The 19,621-nt window shown below is 40.6% G+C and overlaps 1 protein-coding gene across 1 annotated transcript in view; it reads left to right on the forward strand.

Moving 5' to 3' along the window:
• Nucleotides 1–19,621, forward strand: part of PATJ (PATJ crumbs cell polarity complex component) — a 247,506-nt gene that overhangs the window by 183,989 nt on the left and 43,896 nt on the right. The window contains exons 33-34 of the mRNA XM_087820482.1: nucleotides 1,784–1,898; nucleotides 4,810–4,943. Of these exons, the coding sequence (XP_087676608.1) occupies nucleotides 1,784–1,898; nucleotides 4,810–4,943 (249 nt within the window). The remainder of the gene's footprint in view (nucleotides 1–1,783; nucleotides 1,899–4,809; nucleotides 4,944–19,621) is intronic.

The raw sequence follows: 19,621 nt of genomic DNA on the forward strand, positions 1-19,621 counted from the left end.
CAAAGAGGCAACCTTTTGGTGCACAGGACAATGCCCGACCAACTGAGCCACACTGGCCAGGGCTGGTTACTATACCATTCTTATTTGATTACTCTGTCGCCCTCAGAACATGGTATCCAATTTTAAGATGGCCACTCCAGGTAGTACCATTCCATCCACTTTCAGCTAGGGAGAAGGGGAAGGTATGAGCCTTCTCCTTAAGAGAATGATCTGAAAATTATATAGTTCATGTCTGTTTACATCCCATTGACCAGAACTTTCTCTGTGGACACACCTAGCATCATGGAACCTAGGGAAGGTGGTTTTTAGAGTAATCAGACATCTATTTGGTTCTGTTGTTTAGGTTCTGGTAGTAACCCCTTATTTGTCATTCTTTCACTTCCCTCTTTTTAAAAGTACTGAAAATATGTATTTGAATAAGTTTTTTTATAAGTATATGGTCATTATTAAATGATGGTGGTAGGAAAACTACAGGAGAAAAGTAAACATCTGTTCAGTTATTGCCTAGCAGCTATTTGATAAACTTGTAGCATTCTTCAGCTACCGACTGTTAGTCCTCTTCCTCTAATTAGCTGTGTGATTTCAATATGCCACTTGATATTTGTGCCTTGGTTTCTTTATGTAGAAAAGATAGTAATATCATCTAACTCTCCAAGTTGTTCTCATGATTAAATTCATGGATGTAGAAGTGTTTTTGAAAACTGGAAAGCACAATGCAGGCACACAGTAGGTGGTATTGTTTTAATTGATAAGTACTGCACAATGCCTTGTACTGAGGCACTGCCTTCCACTGACAGAATTGAGGTGTTATTGTTCTGGAGCAGTTACCTTGATCCTATTTCTAGACTCCAGAGACAGCCTGGTGCTTCACTGCCTCCACCAGAATCTTCCAGCTGGGGATGGGTTCCCTGGCTAACTACAGATCCAGAAGGCAGGTTAGGTCACTACCTATATTTCTTAACTGCCTGTTAAGCAAGCATGGAGTCCTTTTGTTTTTTTTTAGTTTTCTGATACTAATATTCATTGGTGGTATCATCGACAGTAACCCAGAATCACAAATTCATTTTCTAAAGCTCACCTAGCAAAGGTCTCTGTACCTTCACTGAATTACTCACTCATTTCCTACTCTGAGTTTCCATGTCTTCAGTTTTGCTCTTCTATATGCAGTTATTCGCTTATTCATTCATTCATCAAACATTTGTGGAGGCCCTACTATGGGGACCAAAACTGAACAAGGTACAGTTGTTTTAGGGGACTTAGATGTGATTGGTGTACCTGGCAGTTAGTGGGCCTTCAGTAGATGTTTGTTGTCTCTTCCTCCCACTCATGTTGCTCAATTAACCTACCTAATGCATCACTGACTGTTGTGAATGCGTCCCGAAGAGACGGGTGGTGTGGCATGCTCACAGCACCTGAGCAGAGATTCTTTTTCGTTGGGCACAGCACGGATGTATGGACTTCACGTTGATTTCATCAGAACGAGGAGAAATTGTTAAAATTTTGGTTTTGCTTCCCAGTCCCAGCTTCATACACAGACCACAGCAGTAGAGCATCTCCTGCTTTTATCTTCTCCCCTTCCTGGACCCATTCTTCACCAAAGCGTTTGAGACGGTTCACTCGGGGAGCATGGGGAACGGGACAGGAATCATCCTAACTTCCTCTGGCCCCCTCTCCTACTCTCATTCTCAAAAGACATGATTGGAGTGTACTGTTGTTTTGGTAACAACAGACCAATTTTAAAGTCTTTTCTTTGACATTTGTTGAACTTTCCTTCCTTTCACAGGCTGTCAGCCAGATGAAACAGCAAAAATCAATGAAAGTCTCCTTCAGTGCACAAGAGATACCTTTAGCACCAACTCCATCGTACCATTCAGCAGGTGCAGACTTCACAGGCTGTGGTAAGGTGCTTTCTCTGAGCTGAATTGAATTGACTCATTGTACTTTAAAAAAGGAAGGGATCATGATGCCCTGAAAAGAGCACTGGAAGCTTGGCTTTGTACCCTCCTTCCCTTCCTTAGCTTTGAGACTTGGCCAGGTCACTTTACTCCCCACACCATTTTCCTCATCTCTGTCATTGGGATTGCCTATTGCTTACTGAGTATAAAAGTACTAGAACAAAAAACAAAAGGCCCTCGGTAAATGCTGTTTGAATCTGTAGCTTACAAATTATTCTCTCATCTCTCCAAAAGGTTGGGGGGTTTAGTTCATGAGTAATATCTCTTAAAAATCTTATTGAGCCAAATTGTTAGCCATGCATACATTGATGTAAGCTACTTGCAGACTTAATTTTCAGTGCTTAGAGAAATTGGTATTCACCCTCTCTCTTTGAATTCCTGGCTTGAATTATGATGACTGGTGGTCAAAAATAGAACTTCAAAATGAATAATGAGTATTTCCATTTTGCTTTTATGCAATGTAAGTCAATAAAAGGGGGGAAAAAGAGGACTGTTTACACCACCATGCTCCCCAATGGCAAAGCATAAATCTGCATGAATTTAGCAGGCCTGACACCTTATGGTATTTATCCTTTACATATTTTTCATAAATATTATCTCATAAAACATTTAATAAGAAGTTACTATTCTAAAGAACTAGATGTTTACTAAAATACCTGATGAATGTGACCAGCAAAGGACCCCGGGTCAGATTTGGCTTGCCCTCTGTTTTCATATGGTCTGCAAGCTACAAATGGTTTTCAGATTTTTTAAAAGTTGAAAAAAAATCAAAAGAATATTGAAAATTATGTGAAATTCACATTTCAGTGTCTATAAGTAAAGTTTTTTGAAATACTCATTTGTTTACGTATTGTCTGGGCTGCTTTCACACTATAAGGATAAAGTTGCATGATTGCAACAGAGACCATATGCCCTATAAAGCCCAAAATATTTACTACCTGGCCTTTTACTGGAAAAGGTTGCTGACTGCGATGCAGACCAATTGAGTTTTGATCATATATATCACATATTTATACCTTGAGAACAGAGATTAATCCTACAATTTGTGGAAATGTATTCAGTCAGTCATCTACTTATGAAGCATTTATTGGGACTTGGCGTGTGTGAGGCTCTGGGCTGCATTCTGTGAGAGAAGTGAATACCAAGACGGAGTCAGGACTGGCTGGGCTGAGGCAGGAGAGGGGGAGGGAAGGAAGCGCCGTCTCCAGCGTCTCTTACTATATGATCCCTCTCTTCTCGCTCAAGAGACTAAACTAGTCATTTACAAAAGGAGTATAAACTTTATAAAGCATCCATGAAGTAGATGTACATTGTTTTTATTGTTAGTAATGGGATATGAAGTATGAAATACATACGCTGCAAAAACATCAAAAGAGAAATCAGGTTTATACCATTCTACTTCTAATATGGCATTTTTTTATTGTTACTAAGGTTGTGTCCCTAACTTTCTTGCTCTTCACCAAGAGGCCATTAGATTAATAAATTCCATGTGGTCAGGAACAGCAAATAAATGAATGCTACAATCTGCCAGACCCTGGGCAGGGTACCTCACACACGTTTAATTCCTCTAACAGCCTATTAGATGTTGGTACAGCATTTCTCTGATGAGGAGTGAGCCTCAGTTTCACCCACCTAGTACTTTCCTTTTTGGGAACTCAAATTCAAACCTGTACCCTTTGGTCACAAAGACCATGATTATTGCCTAGTCAGACAGGACCCCCACAGTCTTACCTAGAGCCTGTTTCCTTTTGTTTTATACCAGGGATTGGCCAACTTTTTCTGTAAAGAGCCAGATAGTAAATATTGAAGGCTTGTGGGCCATATGGTCTCTGTTGCAGCTACTCAACTGTGCCATTGTAGTGTGGTAGCAGCCACAGGCTAGATGTAATGAATTAGCAGGGCTGTGTTCCAATGCAGCTTTATTTATGGACATTGAAATTTGAATTTCGTATGATTTTCACGTGTCCTGAAATACCTTTTTTCCCCCAACCTTCTGACGATGTAAAAATCATTCTTCGCCATCAGACCATATCTAGTCAATCTGCACACCCTTGCTTCGCCATAAGTTGAATGAGCTTTGTGGATCTCAACTTGACCCCGGTGCATTAGCTGCAGCTCACCAGCAGATGGGGCCCTCTATTATCAGCCCTTTACTAAATTATATCACATTGTAAGAATCAATATGCAGGATGATCAAACTTAGTTATAGAAAAAAGACTATTATTTGTATAAGATTCTCTTGAGAATAACGTTTGACTGTTTTGGTTTTTCAGTGAGCTAGGTTAAGTCATCTGGAGAATGCAGATATGCAGAATTTATGCTAAATATTGAAAATCTTTTCTTAGCCTGTAAATTTTTCTCTCCTAGTTTTTAGAAAAAAACAGTCTAAAACAGTGGTTCCAAAAAGTAAATCCTTATAAAGCAGCAATAATACTTTTAATAATCTTTTCATTTATGGAGCCAGCAATTAATTCTCCCCCCGCCCCCCAGCAATTAATTCTTGAGTTGTGTTTATAACACTTTTTTTTTTACTATGTATATATTTGGGGTAATTTTTAGGTAATTGGTTATTTTTTCTTTCCGTTACATCATACTTTATGGTATATTTTAAGATTAAAAATTTTTCGAGCTAAAATGGATGATGCGGGGTACTAATTGCTTTAATCTGAAAAGTGCCATGGGAATGTTATGTTTCATCCCGGGGTGAATGGGCAGGAATGACCCAGCCTTTTCCCTCGTGGTGCTTGGGAGAAAGAGAGTAAAGTGATAAGCACACGCAGAGCGCATGCTCTGCAGGTGCGTGAGCCGAGCTCCGCCCCCCCACTGGCCGCTCCTTCCATGTTCACTCCTCCAGGTGGTTTCCAGACTCCTCTCTCAGTGGACCCTGCCACGTGTCCCATCGTCCCCGGCCAGGAGATGATTATAGAAATATCCAAGGGACGTTCAGGTCTTGGTCTCAGCATTGTGGGAGGAAAAGACACACCCTTGGTAAGTTCCCACATGTGAAATATATCCACTGTCACAAAGTTTCTTTTGAACCTCATCATTGCCATGTGTCACTTTATGGAAGAATTGGTTTTTTCATGGTATGGAAAAAATATATATTTATAAATGGCTATGCATCCATATTCTGGGCAGCTTTCAAATGTTTCTCAGTGTTTAATATTCACCAGGATTTTGTCTATCCAGGATGCTGAATATTTTTTATAAATGCTTATTAGACCAACAACATCATAGCAGCACTTAGAAATGTTACAGCAGTTTTTAGGATCGTGCCTGGATATACAAAGTGTAAATAGAAGTATGAACTGTTATTATCATCATTATTATTTAATGGCATGCTAGGTAGAAGTACACATAAATTCTAGTCCAGCAGTTTAGGCTTTGCTTTATTCTGACTGTGGTCTCATCCACTCATAACGGTTTTTGTTTTTTTTTAACTGGTCTAGAATGTTAGATTTGCTTGGATGATACATCTTTGATTATTTAGTAACCTTTTGATTGTCACTAATCAATAGTGCCATTAAAATGTAAAACTTCATGGATTTTTATTTACTCAAAATGTGACTAATCAATGCATATATATTTGAATAGGTAATGTATACATATTATACAAAGTTAAATTGACACAAAAGGCTATAAAGTGAAAAATATGTCTCCTACCCTTTTGCCCTAATCTTGCCCTCTACCCCCACTACTCCCACCCCCAACTCCAACCAGGGCCTCTCCCTAGAGGTCCTTATTAATATGTTTTTAAGTGAATATTTTGTTATTTCCTTTGCCTATTTTATTTAGTAAGGAATAAGTTGTATTGTATATGCCAGATTTACAGATGATATTAATATAATATCAATAAAATGATTCCATTTTTGGCAGGGATATAGTGTTTCTGCGGCAGTACTATTGAGAGGTGGGAGGATCCTATTCTATTTTTCTGCAACAAATATTAGCCGCCTAAAGCACTGGGCAACTCAAACACAGTGTGTGCTGCAGAAACCTGGGTCTTAGTGCTTTGTCCATATCTCCTGGTCATGGCCCTTCTCTCTCCTACTATCTGGCCCAACCTAGAGAATCCTGAACTTCTGTCCAGCCCTACTCATGAAGCACCCGAACCTGAATGTGCTCAGAGACTGCTGTTTGTTTAGTAGAAGACTTCCTCCTTCAGGTTGATGAAAGATTGGCTGAAACTTTCCCCCAGAGCTCAGGATAACTTCCTTCCTAGATTGTTCTCTCGTTGCCTCTGCAGGCAGGGACTGCTGTGTGTGGCTTCCTGCACACACACTGATTTTTTTTCATCAGCGTGGATGGAAGTGGGAACACCTGAATTTAACTAGCTCAACTGCCAGATTTAGCTCCCGGCCCTTTCATGGGTCATTGCCTTCATGTTTTTATTTATTTGAGAGAGAGAGAGAGAGAGAGAAACATCGATGAGAGAGATACGTGCACCAGCTGCCTCCTACACGTCTCCCCCCCAACCTACACACACACACACACACACACACACACGATTGAACCCACAACCCGGGTATGTGCCCAGGAATCTCCTAGGACGACGCTCAGCCAACTGAGCCACACCAGCCAGGGCTCTTTGCCTTCTTAAGGCCACAGAACTTTTCTACATTTCTCATTCTCTAACTTGGAATGCTACCTGCTCAGTTTTTGTTATTGAGGAAAGGGGTAAACTCTTCCTTAAGTTTCCCTTTAAGTGACTTGATCTAGGCTGTATTTTTCCTTTATATTTTTAATAATGCCTCCTAATTATGTGGGACCTGGTCTTTGAGCTGGCCACGGAAACACTTCGGCCAGCCCTCCAGCCAGCTCCTAATATGGACAGGAAGTAACACACCGTCAGCATAGCACCAGGCCAGGCCCTGCTCCCCAAACCTGCACGTGCGGCCCAGCCTCTCAGCCTCTGCTGCCCCCATCAGATTGCTCTCTTCCTGCCCCCCCCCCCCAGTCAAGATTCTTTCCCCTCCGTAGGGCGTCTTGCCCGGCTTCTTCGGCTGTCATGCTCTCTCCTCCACTGATCTCTGAGCTGACGGCTGACTGTTCATTTCACTTTTAGCTCTTGGTCCTATTTCCTCTCTACCATTTACCAGCTGGGACAGGTGCCTCAAGCCCTCAGAGTCCATTTCCTGATCTATTAATGGTGATGGCAACTACCTTACGGAGTTGCTGGGAGGATCGAAGAGAAGACCAATATATGGCGCTTAGCCTGATGTGGTGAGGATCAGAGACTTTATAAAGAGTAGCAAATTAAATGTATATATTACTAAGGCCATTGGGGTGATATTTAGAAACTACTGGTTCACCCTGAATATTGGGTGTATCTCTTCCTTCCAGGGCCTGTTTTCTCATTTTCCTAAAGAGATGTTTCTGAATGTTTAATAATTAAATTGTATAAATAAATCTACATTTGAAATGGGTCAAAGAAAGTTCTGTAGTGAATTCTTCCATAAACAAAAAGGAACCCTCTGATTTATTTCTTGCAAATATAAATCTCTTTATACTGCTTAACAGAAGGCAGAACTAGATTTCCCCTAGGAAATCAGAAGACTTTGGTCAGCATGTCTGGCCTAGCTGAATGAGTTTGTTAGCTGATATATGTATTTTTGCTTTTGTTGTTATTAATATGAGTTTGCCTTGTGTGGGTTGGTTAGAATCCCTGAATAAGCTGTGCCTACGCTGCTCCTGGGTCTTTAATATTGCTCATTTGTGCTACTGTCTGCCTGCCTGGGAGGGCTTCTCCTGCTCAATGTCACCTTCTTTATTCTGGGTGTGAGGCTGTTTGCTAAATACTATGCTCCGCTTCTCTTACCACCATGAGGCAGCCCAAAATTTTCTTAAGAGCATCTTGAGATTCATAATATATTGTCCTGCCTTTTGATGCTGTAAATCCCATTGTCCTTGGAAAGATAAGCGCCACTTAAAAATGAGAAATGGGACACAGCTTTTATTTCCTAATCCTGGGTACCCCATCAAAAGCTGTAAGTTAGACTCACAGTAATATATAGACATGTCGTTTTGGTGAGGCTGAACAGCGCAGGTGGAGGTGCTTTAACAAATAAAACCATTATTAATCCCAGTAAAGATCTTTTTTTTCCCCCCCTCCAAATTTTGACATGGAACATGCAGCCTAATCGACACTCCAGGTCACATGATCCAGTCAGGTCCTCGGAGGGCATCCAGCCAGCAGGAAGCTAGCAAACCAAGATGAGAGCACATGAAAGGGAGCTGTGGACAATGTCGAGACCCACTCTCAGAAGTGCCTTTGCACTTGCCCTTGCACATTTGATTACGTGATGTATCCTTGCTTCGGCTCTGGTGCTGGGAAAGAGCACATTTTGCATGCTGGTGACCCATCTTAAGCATCTGTCCAACCCTCCCAATTAGGGTCTGTGCCCTCTTTGTTGTATATCCAACAGATATTTTTGCTGTCTTTAGTGAAATTAAGCCTCTGGGACTTGGTCTTGACACCACATCAGTCCTATCTGCTATAAATAGTGTCTCTGGAGCCAAGACAGATGGTTTCCAAGATCACAGAGGGAGATCTCATTTAGCATCCCAGTGTATTTGCAGAAGGTCATCTAAATAGACCTTCTAAAATGCCAAGGTAATGAGGAGGGTGCGCCTCCTGGGAAGGTTTATGAGCACACCTGGACCCAATCCTCAGCGACAAACTCTGCCTCTGTTGTTTTAATCTTGTGATGTGCTCCCAGGTCTGCTCTGGGTGAGTATGGCTCTTCTGTGATAGGTTGCATATGTTTGCTCAAAGGCTGCCTTTTGCTTAGTGCTAAGGATACAAAACTGAGTGAAAACCCTGTCTTCAAAGAGCTCACACATTCATTCACATTGATTCTACTGCCTTTAATGTTTATGGTCTAATATAGGGGATCAACCAATGAAAAATCATAATAGGGACTTTAAAATAGGGACTTCCTCTGGGAAGTAGAAAAAAGTAGAGCTTAGTACACACTTTATAGATTTAATTAATGTAGGCTAGTTTTTATGTTTCTGGTAAGTCAGTGTCTTAGTCCATTTAGGCTGCTATGAGAACGTACCACAGACTGGGTGGCTTATAACAGAAATTTATTTCTCACCGGTCTGGAGGCTGAAGTCCAAGATCAGGGTGTCAGCATGGTTGGATTGAGGGCTTTCTGGGTTGCAGGTTTCTCGTATCCTCACATGAGCTCTGTGGGACCTCTTTTATAAGGGCTCAGATCCCATTCACGAGGGCTTTGCCCTTGTGACCTAGTCACCTTTCAAAGGCATTAGGATTTCACCTTATGAATTTGAGGGGGACCCACAGCCAGGAAAACAGATAAGGCACATTGCATAAAAGTGACAGCATATTAACTCATATTTTTTATTTCCTTTCATCCAACCATCCATCCTTTAGCCCTGTCTTCACCTCCCTCCCTCTCTTTGGCCTTGGAGTGGTCATTTGCATGAAATCTTGCAGCTCAGAGGGCATAGCATATTCTGCCAAATGAGAGGCCAAGGACCCTTGGCCCTTCCGATGATGGCGCCGTATTCCTTAAGCCTCTCCCCGCAGCCCCAGTACCCTCTTCTCAGACACATTTGCTTGCTCATTAGAAGTTCTATCTCCATTGTCCTCAGCCTTGAGAATTCTAGAGAAGAAAACTTAAGAAATCAATCTTTTGTCTTAGAGTTTTAGTAGACTTGAGCTGTTCTTGGGATTCAGCGATGAGGTGGAGAAAGAACGAGAGAAAGTTCCCCAGGATCCTCTGTCTGCATTTCCGTTCTCTGGGTACCATTGGCAAAGGTCCCGGACTGTAGACAATGGGTTCTATCAACCTAACAGGCAGCAGAGCAGAGTAATGATGCTGACTCTGTGACCTCAGAATCGCAGATCTTTAACTGTGGGCCCTTGGACAAGTGACTTAACTCTTCTAAATCAGTGTCTTCATTCATAAAATAGTGGTGATGACAAAATCTACCTCTTAAGGTTGGTATGTGGATTAATTAAAATAAAGAATATAAAGGACTTTTCCCAGTCCCTGTCTATACTGAGTTCAGTAGTAGTAGTAGTCGTAGTAGTTGTTGTTGTTATTGTTATTATTATTATTATACAGTTATATTGAAATAGAGCCTTAGCTCCCTTCATCTGTGTGTCTTTGGTATGTTACCTGTACATTGAGAAACAAGACTTTGTCTGTAGATAGATTTTTTTTTAGCATGAGAGTTTTATAAAGTGATTCAGGCACTGTTCTTAATATGTAATTAATATGTATCATCTCATTTTATTCTTACAACAACCCTATAAGGAAGGTTTATCCCTATAGGGAAACATTGTTCCCATTTTACAGATGAGGAGACTGAGACACAGATTAAGCTCCATAACTTCTCCAAGGACAGAATTCTAGCATTTGGTCCAGTTGGGGTTTAATCACACAATCTCACTCCAAAGCCTCACTGTGTTCCTTATCTAGCGCTACCACTATGTGTCATCAGTCTTCTCCTGTAAAAGGGAGTTATCCATCTCACCCACCAGACCCTGAGCTCCTTGAGAACAGACCTGTTTTATTTTATTTTGTATCTTTAGCACCCCCAAATAGTGCCTTACACACTTAAAAACATGACTCTCTGTCCAGCCTCATTGTGCCACTCTGAATTCCAGCCATGCTGGCCTTACTCAGTTCCTTCAGTGAGTCTTACTTCCACCTAATGCCAGGCCTTTGCACATGCTGTTAGGTCTGTACGGAGGGCCTCTCTGATCGGCTTTAACTGTAGCTAGAGTATCCTGGTCATTTCTGGGCATGATTATGTGGTTAGCATGAACGTTGTTGCAACCACATCATTTAAGAAAGAATAGAACAGACTGGAAGAGGGAAGAACCAAGGACAACGATGGCTTCTGCACACCTGTAAGATGATCTTGTGGATGTAGGATGAGATCAATTCAGGTACCTCCAAGGGGGCTCGTTGAAAAACAGATTTCACATGACTGTAAGGAAGAACATTCCAAACATTAGCTCACCAAAGGTGGAATGAACTGCCTGGGGACAGTGAGTGCCCTGTCTTGGGAAATATTTTGACAAAGGCAGGAAGCCACTCTGCAAGGATATTATTATTATTAGGCTTTGTGTTTTAATCAGGAAGGGACATTTACATTTATAACTTTTTTTTCAAAATGATAGTATAAGAAAATTCTCTCTTTTATTCCCATCTCACAAATTCCTTTAAACACAAAGTCTTGAGGGGTTTTTACTAGAATATAAGGCCTAATCATTGTTTTTTGTTCTGTTTCATGGGTGCTAGTGATTGTTATCCCTTTTGGAAGGGTGAGTTTAAAAATATAAGCCCTAGTTGCTATACTTTTATTGTTTTTATGGGTCTAGAGATAAGCCTGTCTCTTTGCAAGAGGAAAACAATTAGATTAGGGCATTTGTGTTTTTATAGTCTTGGTACCATCCCATTATAAATTAGGCCAGTGGATTCCCAGGATAGATTTTAAAATTTAGATATTCTAAATATCAAAAAGGCCTGGGAATGTCAGCTGTAGAATGTTGTCATTTCTCCCCAAGTTTTAAACCTGTATTTTTTTCACCACCTGATTTAGTACCATTTTAATTCCTTCTATTAAACAGAAGTTCTATCGGGCAGACACATTAGCAGGAGGCATCAAGATAGATGGGCTTTTCTATTTGGATGCTATGTGGCAAAGTTCCTTATCTAGACATTAAAGTGAATATCTGTCCTTTAGCTCTAACCATATGTTAAGTTCTCATTTAACCCTTCACTAGGTTGCATGCTATTCTTTAGCTATTATTGCTTTTGACCATTTAAATGTAGGACTGCAGCAATTTAAACCACCAGATAGTTTTTAAAGTAAGCAGAATAGAAAGCTATTTTCCATTTGATTAAGTGTTTTATTTTGCTATTCCCCTTCAAATGAACTTTGCACAGTCTATTTCATAAGGAGTGTGGTTTGCTTTGGCTTGTAATCCCCCAAAGCCAGGCTCCTTTTATCGTTATTGCTTAAGTCATATATTTTTACACAAAACATCTTATTACCTTAGTTTTATTTTAAAATCAAAGTGGAGTTTACAAAAAGTCTATGAATCACACTGAAAGAATGTTAACGAATAATACCTCTGAATTTCAGATTTGGACATTTCTGATCTTAAAGAATATGACTGTAAGCAAAAATATTATGCAAGCTGAGTAAAATTTAGGTAAATAAGGACCAGATGGAACTATAGGGACTTATAAGCTATAAGGCAAATATTGTTCCATTTCCTTAAAATAAATCTATATTTCAGTATGAAAAATTATATTCATATTGATGAGTCTCAACTTTTTGTTAAATCAGACTTGGCAAGGGAACTCCATTTTAAATAAATATAAACCAGGTTTTTTTGAGCTTGACTTACAAAGCTTTTCAGAGTCTGAAAATGTGAAACATTTTTTATATATTCACAACAATCCTTATATTAGCTGTTTTATGGCTGTGATTTTCATTTCACATTTTAGTTATCTGTAAATAGTATGTAAGAGTTTGCAATCCCTGCCTTTGAGTTTTAGGATAGCTTGAAAGTCCATTGCTTTAAAACAACACACACACACACACACACACACACACACAGAGATTGGTGTTATTGCTTCCTGTATAACTGGTCATTTAATCCTTACTTTTATGTCAAAAAAGCCACTGTATCTATTACTGATTTAATGCTTATTTATGTTGTCTATAGCTTATTGCCTGAGAATATTTCAGTATTGCAAAATAATAAGTACTGAACATTGTGATCCATTTTCTTTCTCTTTGAAGGTTTGGTGTATATCTTCATACCTCCGAGCATACAGAATAGATGAACATATTGAGATTCGGATATATAGACTATCTCTTTTTTTTTTTTTAATATATCTTTATTGATTTCAGAGAGAGGAAGGGGGAGAGAGAGAGAGAAACATCAATGATAAGTCATCATTGATCGGCTGCCTCCCGTGCGTCCCCAACTGGGAATCGAGCCCGCAACCCGGGCATGTGCCCTGACCGGGAATCGAGCCGCTGTCTCCTGGATCCTAGGTCGATGCCCAACCGCTGAGCCATGCCTGGCCGGGCTAGACTATCTCTTTGTTCCTTTTGTTGAAGAGTTTTATTGGCAGTAAGTGAAGCCTTGACCATGTCCTCCGGTTCATAGACAATCTGTGCGCTGAACCCTAATGAGCATGAGAGCTAAGGGCCTTGGACTCTTCCTGGCTTCCATCGTATAGCTACAGCCCCTTCAGGTTTTCCGAACAGAAACAATTATCTATTTAACCTATGAAGTTGGCAAACAAAACTACATCAATTTGACAAATATTGTATTTCTTCTAAAGCAATAATCTTTTATTGTATCCATGGTGGTGAAGCAGTACATTAAGATTCATCCAAATATGAAATTGTTAAAATGAGAAAAAAAATCATCTTAGAATAAGGGAAATATGTATTGACTATATTCTGCCTCAGGTTCTACATGTTCTTATGAGATCTTGAAATTAAGTAACCTCTTACTCATTGGTTCTCATGGATCAATGAGGGAATGCCAGATACCTTTTGCATCAAAGAAGGGATATGTTTTTGGTCTGAAAGTCTGGAAGATTGGCACCTTTGCAACTTGTTTTGAATTATCTTTTTACCTTTGTAATTGGTTCAAAAAATATAGATCCACAAAACACATTGAGTATAAGCTTAACGACACATACTGTAGCATAAAAGAAGTGCATTAAGTTTTCCATTTTTGGAATGGGGAAATGAGAGACGGCATGGAGATGTGATCATGGAGGTCTCCACCATCTGCTCCCCCTCTCTTGCTCTCTTATGGAATTTCTGAGACTTGTTTTCTGGGCTCCTGGGAGGGATAGGACGGGAGCAGCCCCTTCTTCCAGGCTGTATGGCGACTCCCCCAGGGATCTCCTTTCCAAAAAGCAGCATCAAGCTTCCCCCAGGGTGGAGAAAGTGAGAGACTGAGGAGCAGCAGCACCTGCAGGGCTCCGTGGCTGTGCCTGTGGCCCCTGCCCCACCTCATGTGCCCACAGGGTCCCACTCTAAGCTGCCTCGTGCCCTCTGTAACTCATTCTGGCCTCGGATTAAGGTTTTCCTGGCTTTGGGAGAAGACAGACCAGAGCCACCAGCCATTCAGAAAAAAAAAAATTTTCCCCCTTATTAAGACCCATAAAACAAACCAACACAAAAGTGTGCTGGACTTTTTCATAAGTATAGATGTTCAGGCATTTGAATAATGGTGCTTTGTGTGAAATATGTTTTCTTATTAAAATATGAGACAAAATTTAGAAAGTAAAACAAATGTCTTAACTTTTAAAAAACGCTTATATATATGGCAAGGTCTATTTCATAAGCTCAGTTCACATACAAAAATATTGATGGCAGTACTAGTAAAGGGCCTAACATTGTCTAGACAAATATAAACTTGGAACTGCTCAGATTTGGAATAAGTAGAGTCCTTCTGTGAGCGACAGCAGAAAACTGGCACCAGGCATGAGCCTCGGTTCAGCAACCTCAGTTCCTGAGTTCTGGCTGAGGGAAGCATTGAGGGCCAAGACATATCATAAGAGAAAGTTTATTTAGAGAGTCACAGAGGTAGAAGTGAGCTGGAGAAGAAATGGGCTCAGGAAACAAGTTCTAGCAAAAGGGGCCCTTGGAGCTGGGGGGGGGGGGTCTGTTGTGAGGCTTGGTGAGTTTTTGTTTTAAAAGTTGCTCTTGGAAAGGGAGCTAGGAGGCCAGGTATTATAATTGATGAGATGTTCCAAGTTTGCCCTGTGCTCGTCTCTGTGTCCCATCCCTATAACTCTCTCCCTCTCTCTCTCTCTCTCTCTCTCTCTCTCTCTCTCTCTCTCTTCATCTCCCTCCCTCTCTCTCCCTCTTTCCATCTCTTCCTACTTCTCCCCCTTGGAATTATTTTAGTCTTTGTAATGTTAGACACCTTGGCTCTGATACTTAAAGCTTCTTGTCCATGAAAAAAAAATTTTTTTGTCCTTGGGTTAATCAGCCCACTGCCCCTCTGTGGCAAGGACAACCGAGAACTGCCGTTGTCTACCTGAGTCCTGCCATCTCTACTATCGATAGCACTTGTCTGCATTTCTACCTTTATCACCTCTCATATTAGGCTTCCAGGTTTTGTTGTAATGAAGTTTCCCCAGCAGAAAGCACCAATGGTAAGTACAGTCAATGCTCAGTATTCATGGCAATTATGTTCTATAAACTTGCAGCAAACACAGAAATTTGCAGCAACCACAGAATTGGTGAACACTCACCCACTGCCGCTAGGGGAAATTCAAAATTAGATTCCTCTGAGCCTCTGGTCAGAACATTTTCAACACCCAATTAATACACAATCTTGTTTTATGGGTGTTTCTGTTTAAAGATACCTTATTTAATATATATTGTTGATCACTGCCAGTGAACTCGTGGCCAACACCGCTATAAGTCATAACCAAGCGAAGGTCAGCTAGCATGTGCATTTTCTCCATAAGGCACATCACAGCCTTCTCGTGCTTAGGGACATTAGACAGAGCTTCAGCACTGTGGTTGGGGCCATTTTAAACAGTAAAATCACAAACAAGAAGCACAAAAATGCGAAACACATGGTACTAGAAAGACCACTGAAGGATGCCTACAGTCTGAGAACAAAAACAAGAAGCCTAATGTCACCTTGTTCTACCTCAGCTGGGAACGAGTGAACCTGGCTACTCAAAGTTTTCCCCACTCTGTGACGTGTCCGCAAATGACCGCGACAGTACCAAGAGCATTCATTTGGGAGTGTAGGCGAATTCACAAGTACAGAAATCATGAACAGTGAAGATTATACTTAACTAAAACAGAAAAATCAAAATATCTAGGCCTCTGGCCGGTGTGGCTCAGTTGGTTGAGCGTGGTCCCATGCACCAACAGGCCGCTGGTTCAGTTCCCAGTCAGGGCACATGGCCAGGTTGTGGGCTCGACCCCAGTAGGAGTGTGCAGGAGGCAGCTAATCGATGTTTCTCTCCCTCTCCCTTCCTCTCTCTCTAAAATCAATTTTTTAAAAAATCTAGGAACAGGACACTTGTAGTCTGGCTTAGATCTTGTGACATTCAAATGGTCTCTTGGACTTAGCCCTGAGCAGTCATGACTTGAGAAAGAATAACCTAAAATATCCTTGTAGCATAAGCTTTCTTGAAAAAAGTAATTGATTATATTCTGGGATCACCTTGATAACAGGAAAGTTAGAAATTAAAATATGGACCACAACTGGTATTCATCCTTAGAATCATGAATTTTGACAACTCTGACATATGTGTATTGCTCTATGTACCAAATATGCCCCTTAAACCTTAGATATATTTGTATTGGGGTTCCTTGTTAGCAATTATTCAACATCTGTTTGCCTGACACTTTGCTTGAGATTATATACATAATCTTATTTCATCCTCAAACCCTGCAAGGTAGGATTTATTAATTCTGCTTCACAGAGAGAGGAACATTGGTTCAGAAAATTAAATAGCTCAATAGAAGTATCACAAAGCTGTAAGTGGCAGAGCACAAACCTGAACACAGGTTTTTGTGGCCGTAGCCAGGACTTTCCCCATCATACATTGCTGACTTCCATTATTTCCAGGCTGGATAATTCATCTAGCAGACTTGATAGAGTCTGTAGTAGATTAAAATCAACCACAACAAGTTCTATGACATGCTCCGAATTTATTGAAATTGAGCTAGCCCATTGACTTGATTTGGCCAATAGTAGTGAAACAGGCACAGTGTGACTTTCATGCCTTGGCCTCGAGCTTAGCTCTTGTCCTTCTGAAATCCTGCCACCTTGCAAACAAGCCTGGACTAGCCTCCTGGAGGATGACACACCATATAAAGAGAGCACCTGGAGGGAGAGGGGCCCAGCCATTCCCACCTGAGGCCCCAGCCAACTTGACTGCGCAGTCATATGAGAGTCCAAATGACACAACATGGAGCAGAACTACCCAGCTGAGCCCAGCCCAAATTTTCAACCCACAGAATTATGAACGAACAAATGGTTAGCTTTTTATTTAAGCCAATAAGTTTTGCAGCAAAAGATAACTAATATAAAGTCTGACCCAGCCCCCATATCTTGCTGATCTTTCTCAGCCTGTGAGAATTGGTGCTCTTCTGGTTGCAATTTAGAAGGAGATCTTATTCCTGGGCAGAGCCTAAGCATCTTGTAAGTCAGTGGCTTTCTCTAATTCACTTTGTACAATATATAAGTTCATAGTGGTCTAAAATTTTAGAGCTGGAATGACTTTAGAAATTCAACTCTGTGTTTTACTGATGATATTAAGCATCCTCATTAACAAAGTGGTTCATGCAGAACCACTTGCAAAATTGGCCTCCTGCAGAGCTATCAGAAAATTTAACTCCTCACATCCCCAGTCCTGGGTCCTTCTTCCCTTTACTGCCCTTCCCCCTCCCCCCCCAAATCACATTCTAATTGAAATATAACAGGAAAGTTTGGTTTTTAAAGAATTTGCTTATTGCCCTAGCCGTGTGGCTCAGTTGGTTGGGTGTTGTCCCATGCACTAAAACATTGCCAGTTCGATTCCAGGTCAGTGCACAGGGCATTGCTTGGGTTTCTGGCTTGGTTCCCAGTAGGGGGCATGCAGGAGGCAGTTGATGGATGTTTGCTCTTACGTTGATGTTTCTTTCCCTCTACCTTGCTCTCTCTAAAAAAATCAATTATAAAATCTTTAATAAAAAAAAAAAAGAATTTGGTCACAAGGATTTGGGAAAGAAAAGAATCGTGTTCTAAGACTCTCATCCCTTTATATAAATAGTTTGGAGCCTATCAACTTTGCTCAAAGTGAGGTACACTTTAACAGTTTTAACACTTTTTTAAAAACTCTCTTACTGCAATGGACATCACAAATCAGTAACTTAATACAGCTACATGAGCTTTTCAGCATGGAGTTGAATATAGTTCTGGTTTGCACAGCATTGGACTGACATTTTACTACCCCACTATATTATCACCCCTCATCAGCTTGGCCTTGCTGCTGAGAAGATAGTCTACTGTATATAACACGTGTCAGTGTGATTTCTGAACACTGATGGCCATAGAAACGAACTCCATTAAATGATGTTTAAAAGTAGCATTACTCCTCTAAGGCCACAGCTGTGAACCATGGTTTTTTTCCAGGGGGAGGGAACCCCATTTATTTCTAATATTTTAATACTCCTTTTGTTCCTCATGAGTCTTTCTTGTTAGGAGGGCTTTTTCCCATAAAACAGGAAAATAAGACATAACACTCTTTTTGGATCATGGGTAAATACCTTTTCCACCTAAATGTGAAATTTAATGTGAAACTTTTCTATAGTTAAAATGTCCCCTAGGATTGTTTCGTGGAGAGTGAGGGCAGGGGTTTTATAAATATGGCAAAGATTGGGTTCAATTCCAGAGTAATCCAAATTAAGTAAAGCAGGCCTAGAAGCAGTAAAATTAAGCCACATATACACAGTCCTTTATAATACTGTCTACCATATAATTCTTTATCAAAATTTTCTCCCAAGATGCTTGTTAAAACAATCCACTGAATATCTAGAAGTGTAAACTATAAAATCCCATTCTGTGGAAATAGTTCACCCACACAGGGTGCTCATTGATACCCTTCAGCCCACAGGAGACCCTTAGTTAATTTTTCTAACACATGGCTTCTTTAAATGTTATGGGCCTATTGTGACAACAATAAAATTGCCTTTTGCTGAATGATTGGTGTGTTTATGAGTTAGTTTATCATCTACTTGTTGGCAGCTTGAACAGTAGAGAAAATGGTGATTGATAGGTCGAAGTATCTGATGACTTTGATTCTGCCTAAAGGATACATTACTGCGCCTTGTGAAATTCTTTTCTAGCAATTCAGAGTTTAAATCCCCGTGGAGGAGTTTGTCATTTTTGTGGGGCTCAGTGATAATTATATCCCTCATAGTTGGCTCCTTTAAATTGCACTGTAAGCTAAAGTAAATCCTCTGGAAATTCAGATGGCTTTAATATCCTTGTGTGGCAGGTATGTTGGTTATATATTACCATCAGAAGCTTGGCTGGGTTAAATTAAGATTGTGGCATACCGACCCTCCTCTTTTTGGGATCATTTTGATGCCTTCTTCAATCTCCAGCCAAATTTTTTATAATCATTTAGCAAACATTTTTTGAGTGCCTACTCTGGGCTTGGCGCCGGGATGCAAAGAGGAGTTAGTTGGAAGCGACCCCTGTTCAGAAGGGTTCCGCTGAGTGTGAAAGGAACTAGGTCCATGAACAAGCTGTTGTGACATTATAAGTTGAATAATACTAAGAGACATAGCAGTGACCCACAGGAAGGGTTCGTCGACTTCCGTCGGGAAGAGTCAGAAGCAGTCTCATAGAACAGATGTTACTTGACTGGCTCAAGCCAACGAGACAGCAGATAAAAAAAAGAGCAGGACCCTCAAGCCTTTGGTGCCCTTTGTACTTGACAGGTACAGATGTGCAGAAAGTCTCTGTATAAATACACAAGAAAATCCCATTTGTTTCTAGTTAGGGGTATTGTATGGCTGAGCGACACATGCTGGGGAGAAACTCCTGTGTAAACTTTTGAGTCTAGTACATGTACATGTATTAGCTATATTTAAAAATAAATAAAAAGTTATCCTTTTAGGAATGG

Source organism: Miniopterus natalensis, chromosome 9 (genome assembly GCF_054644295.1).
Source record: "Miniopterus natalensis isolate mMinNat1 chromosome 9, mMinNat1.hap1, whole genome shotgun sequence".
Lineage (NCBI taxonomy): Eukaryota > Metazoa > Chordata > Mammalia > Chiroptera > Miniopteridae > Miniopterus > Miniopterus natalensis.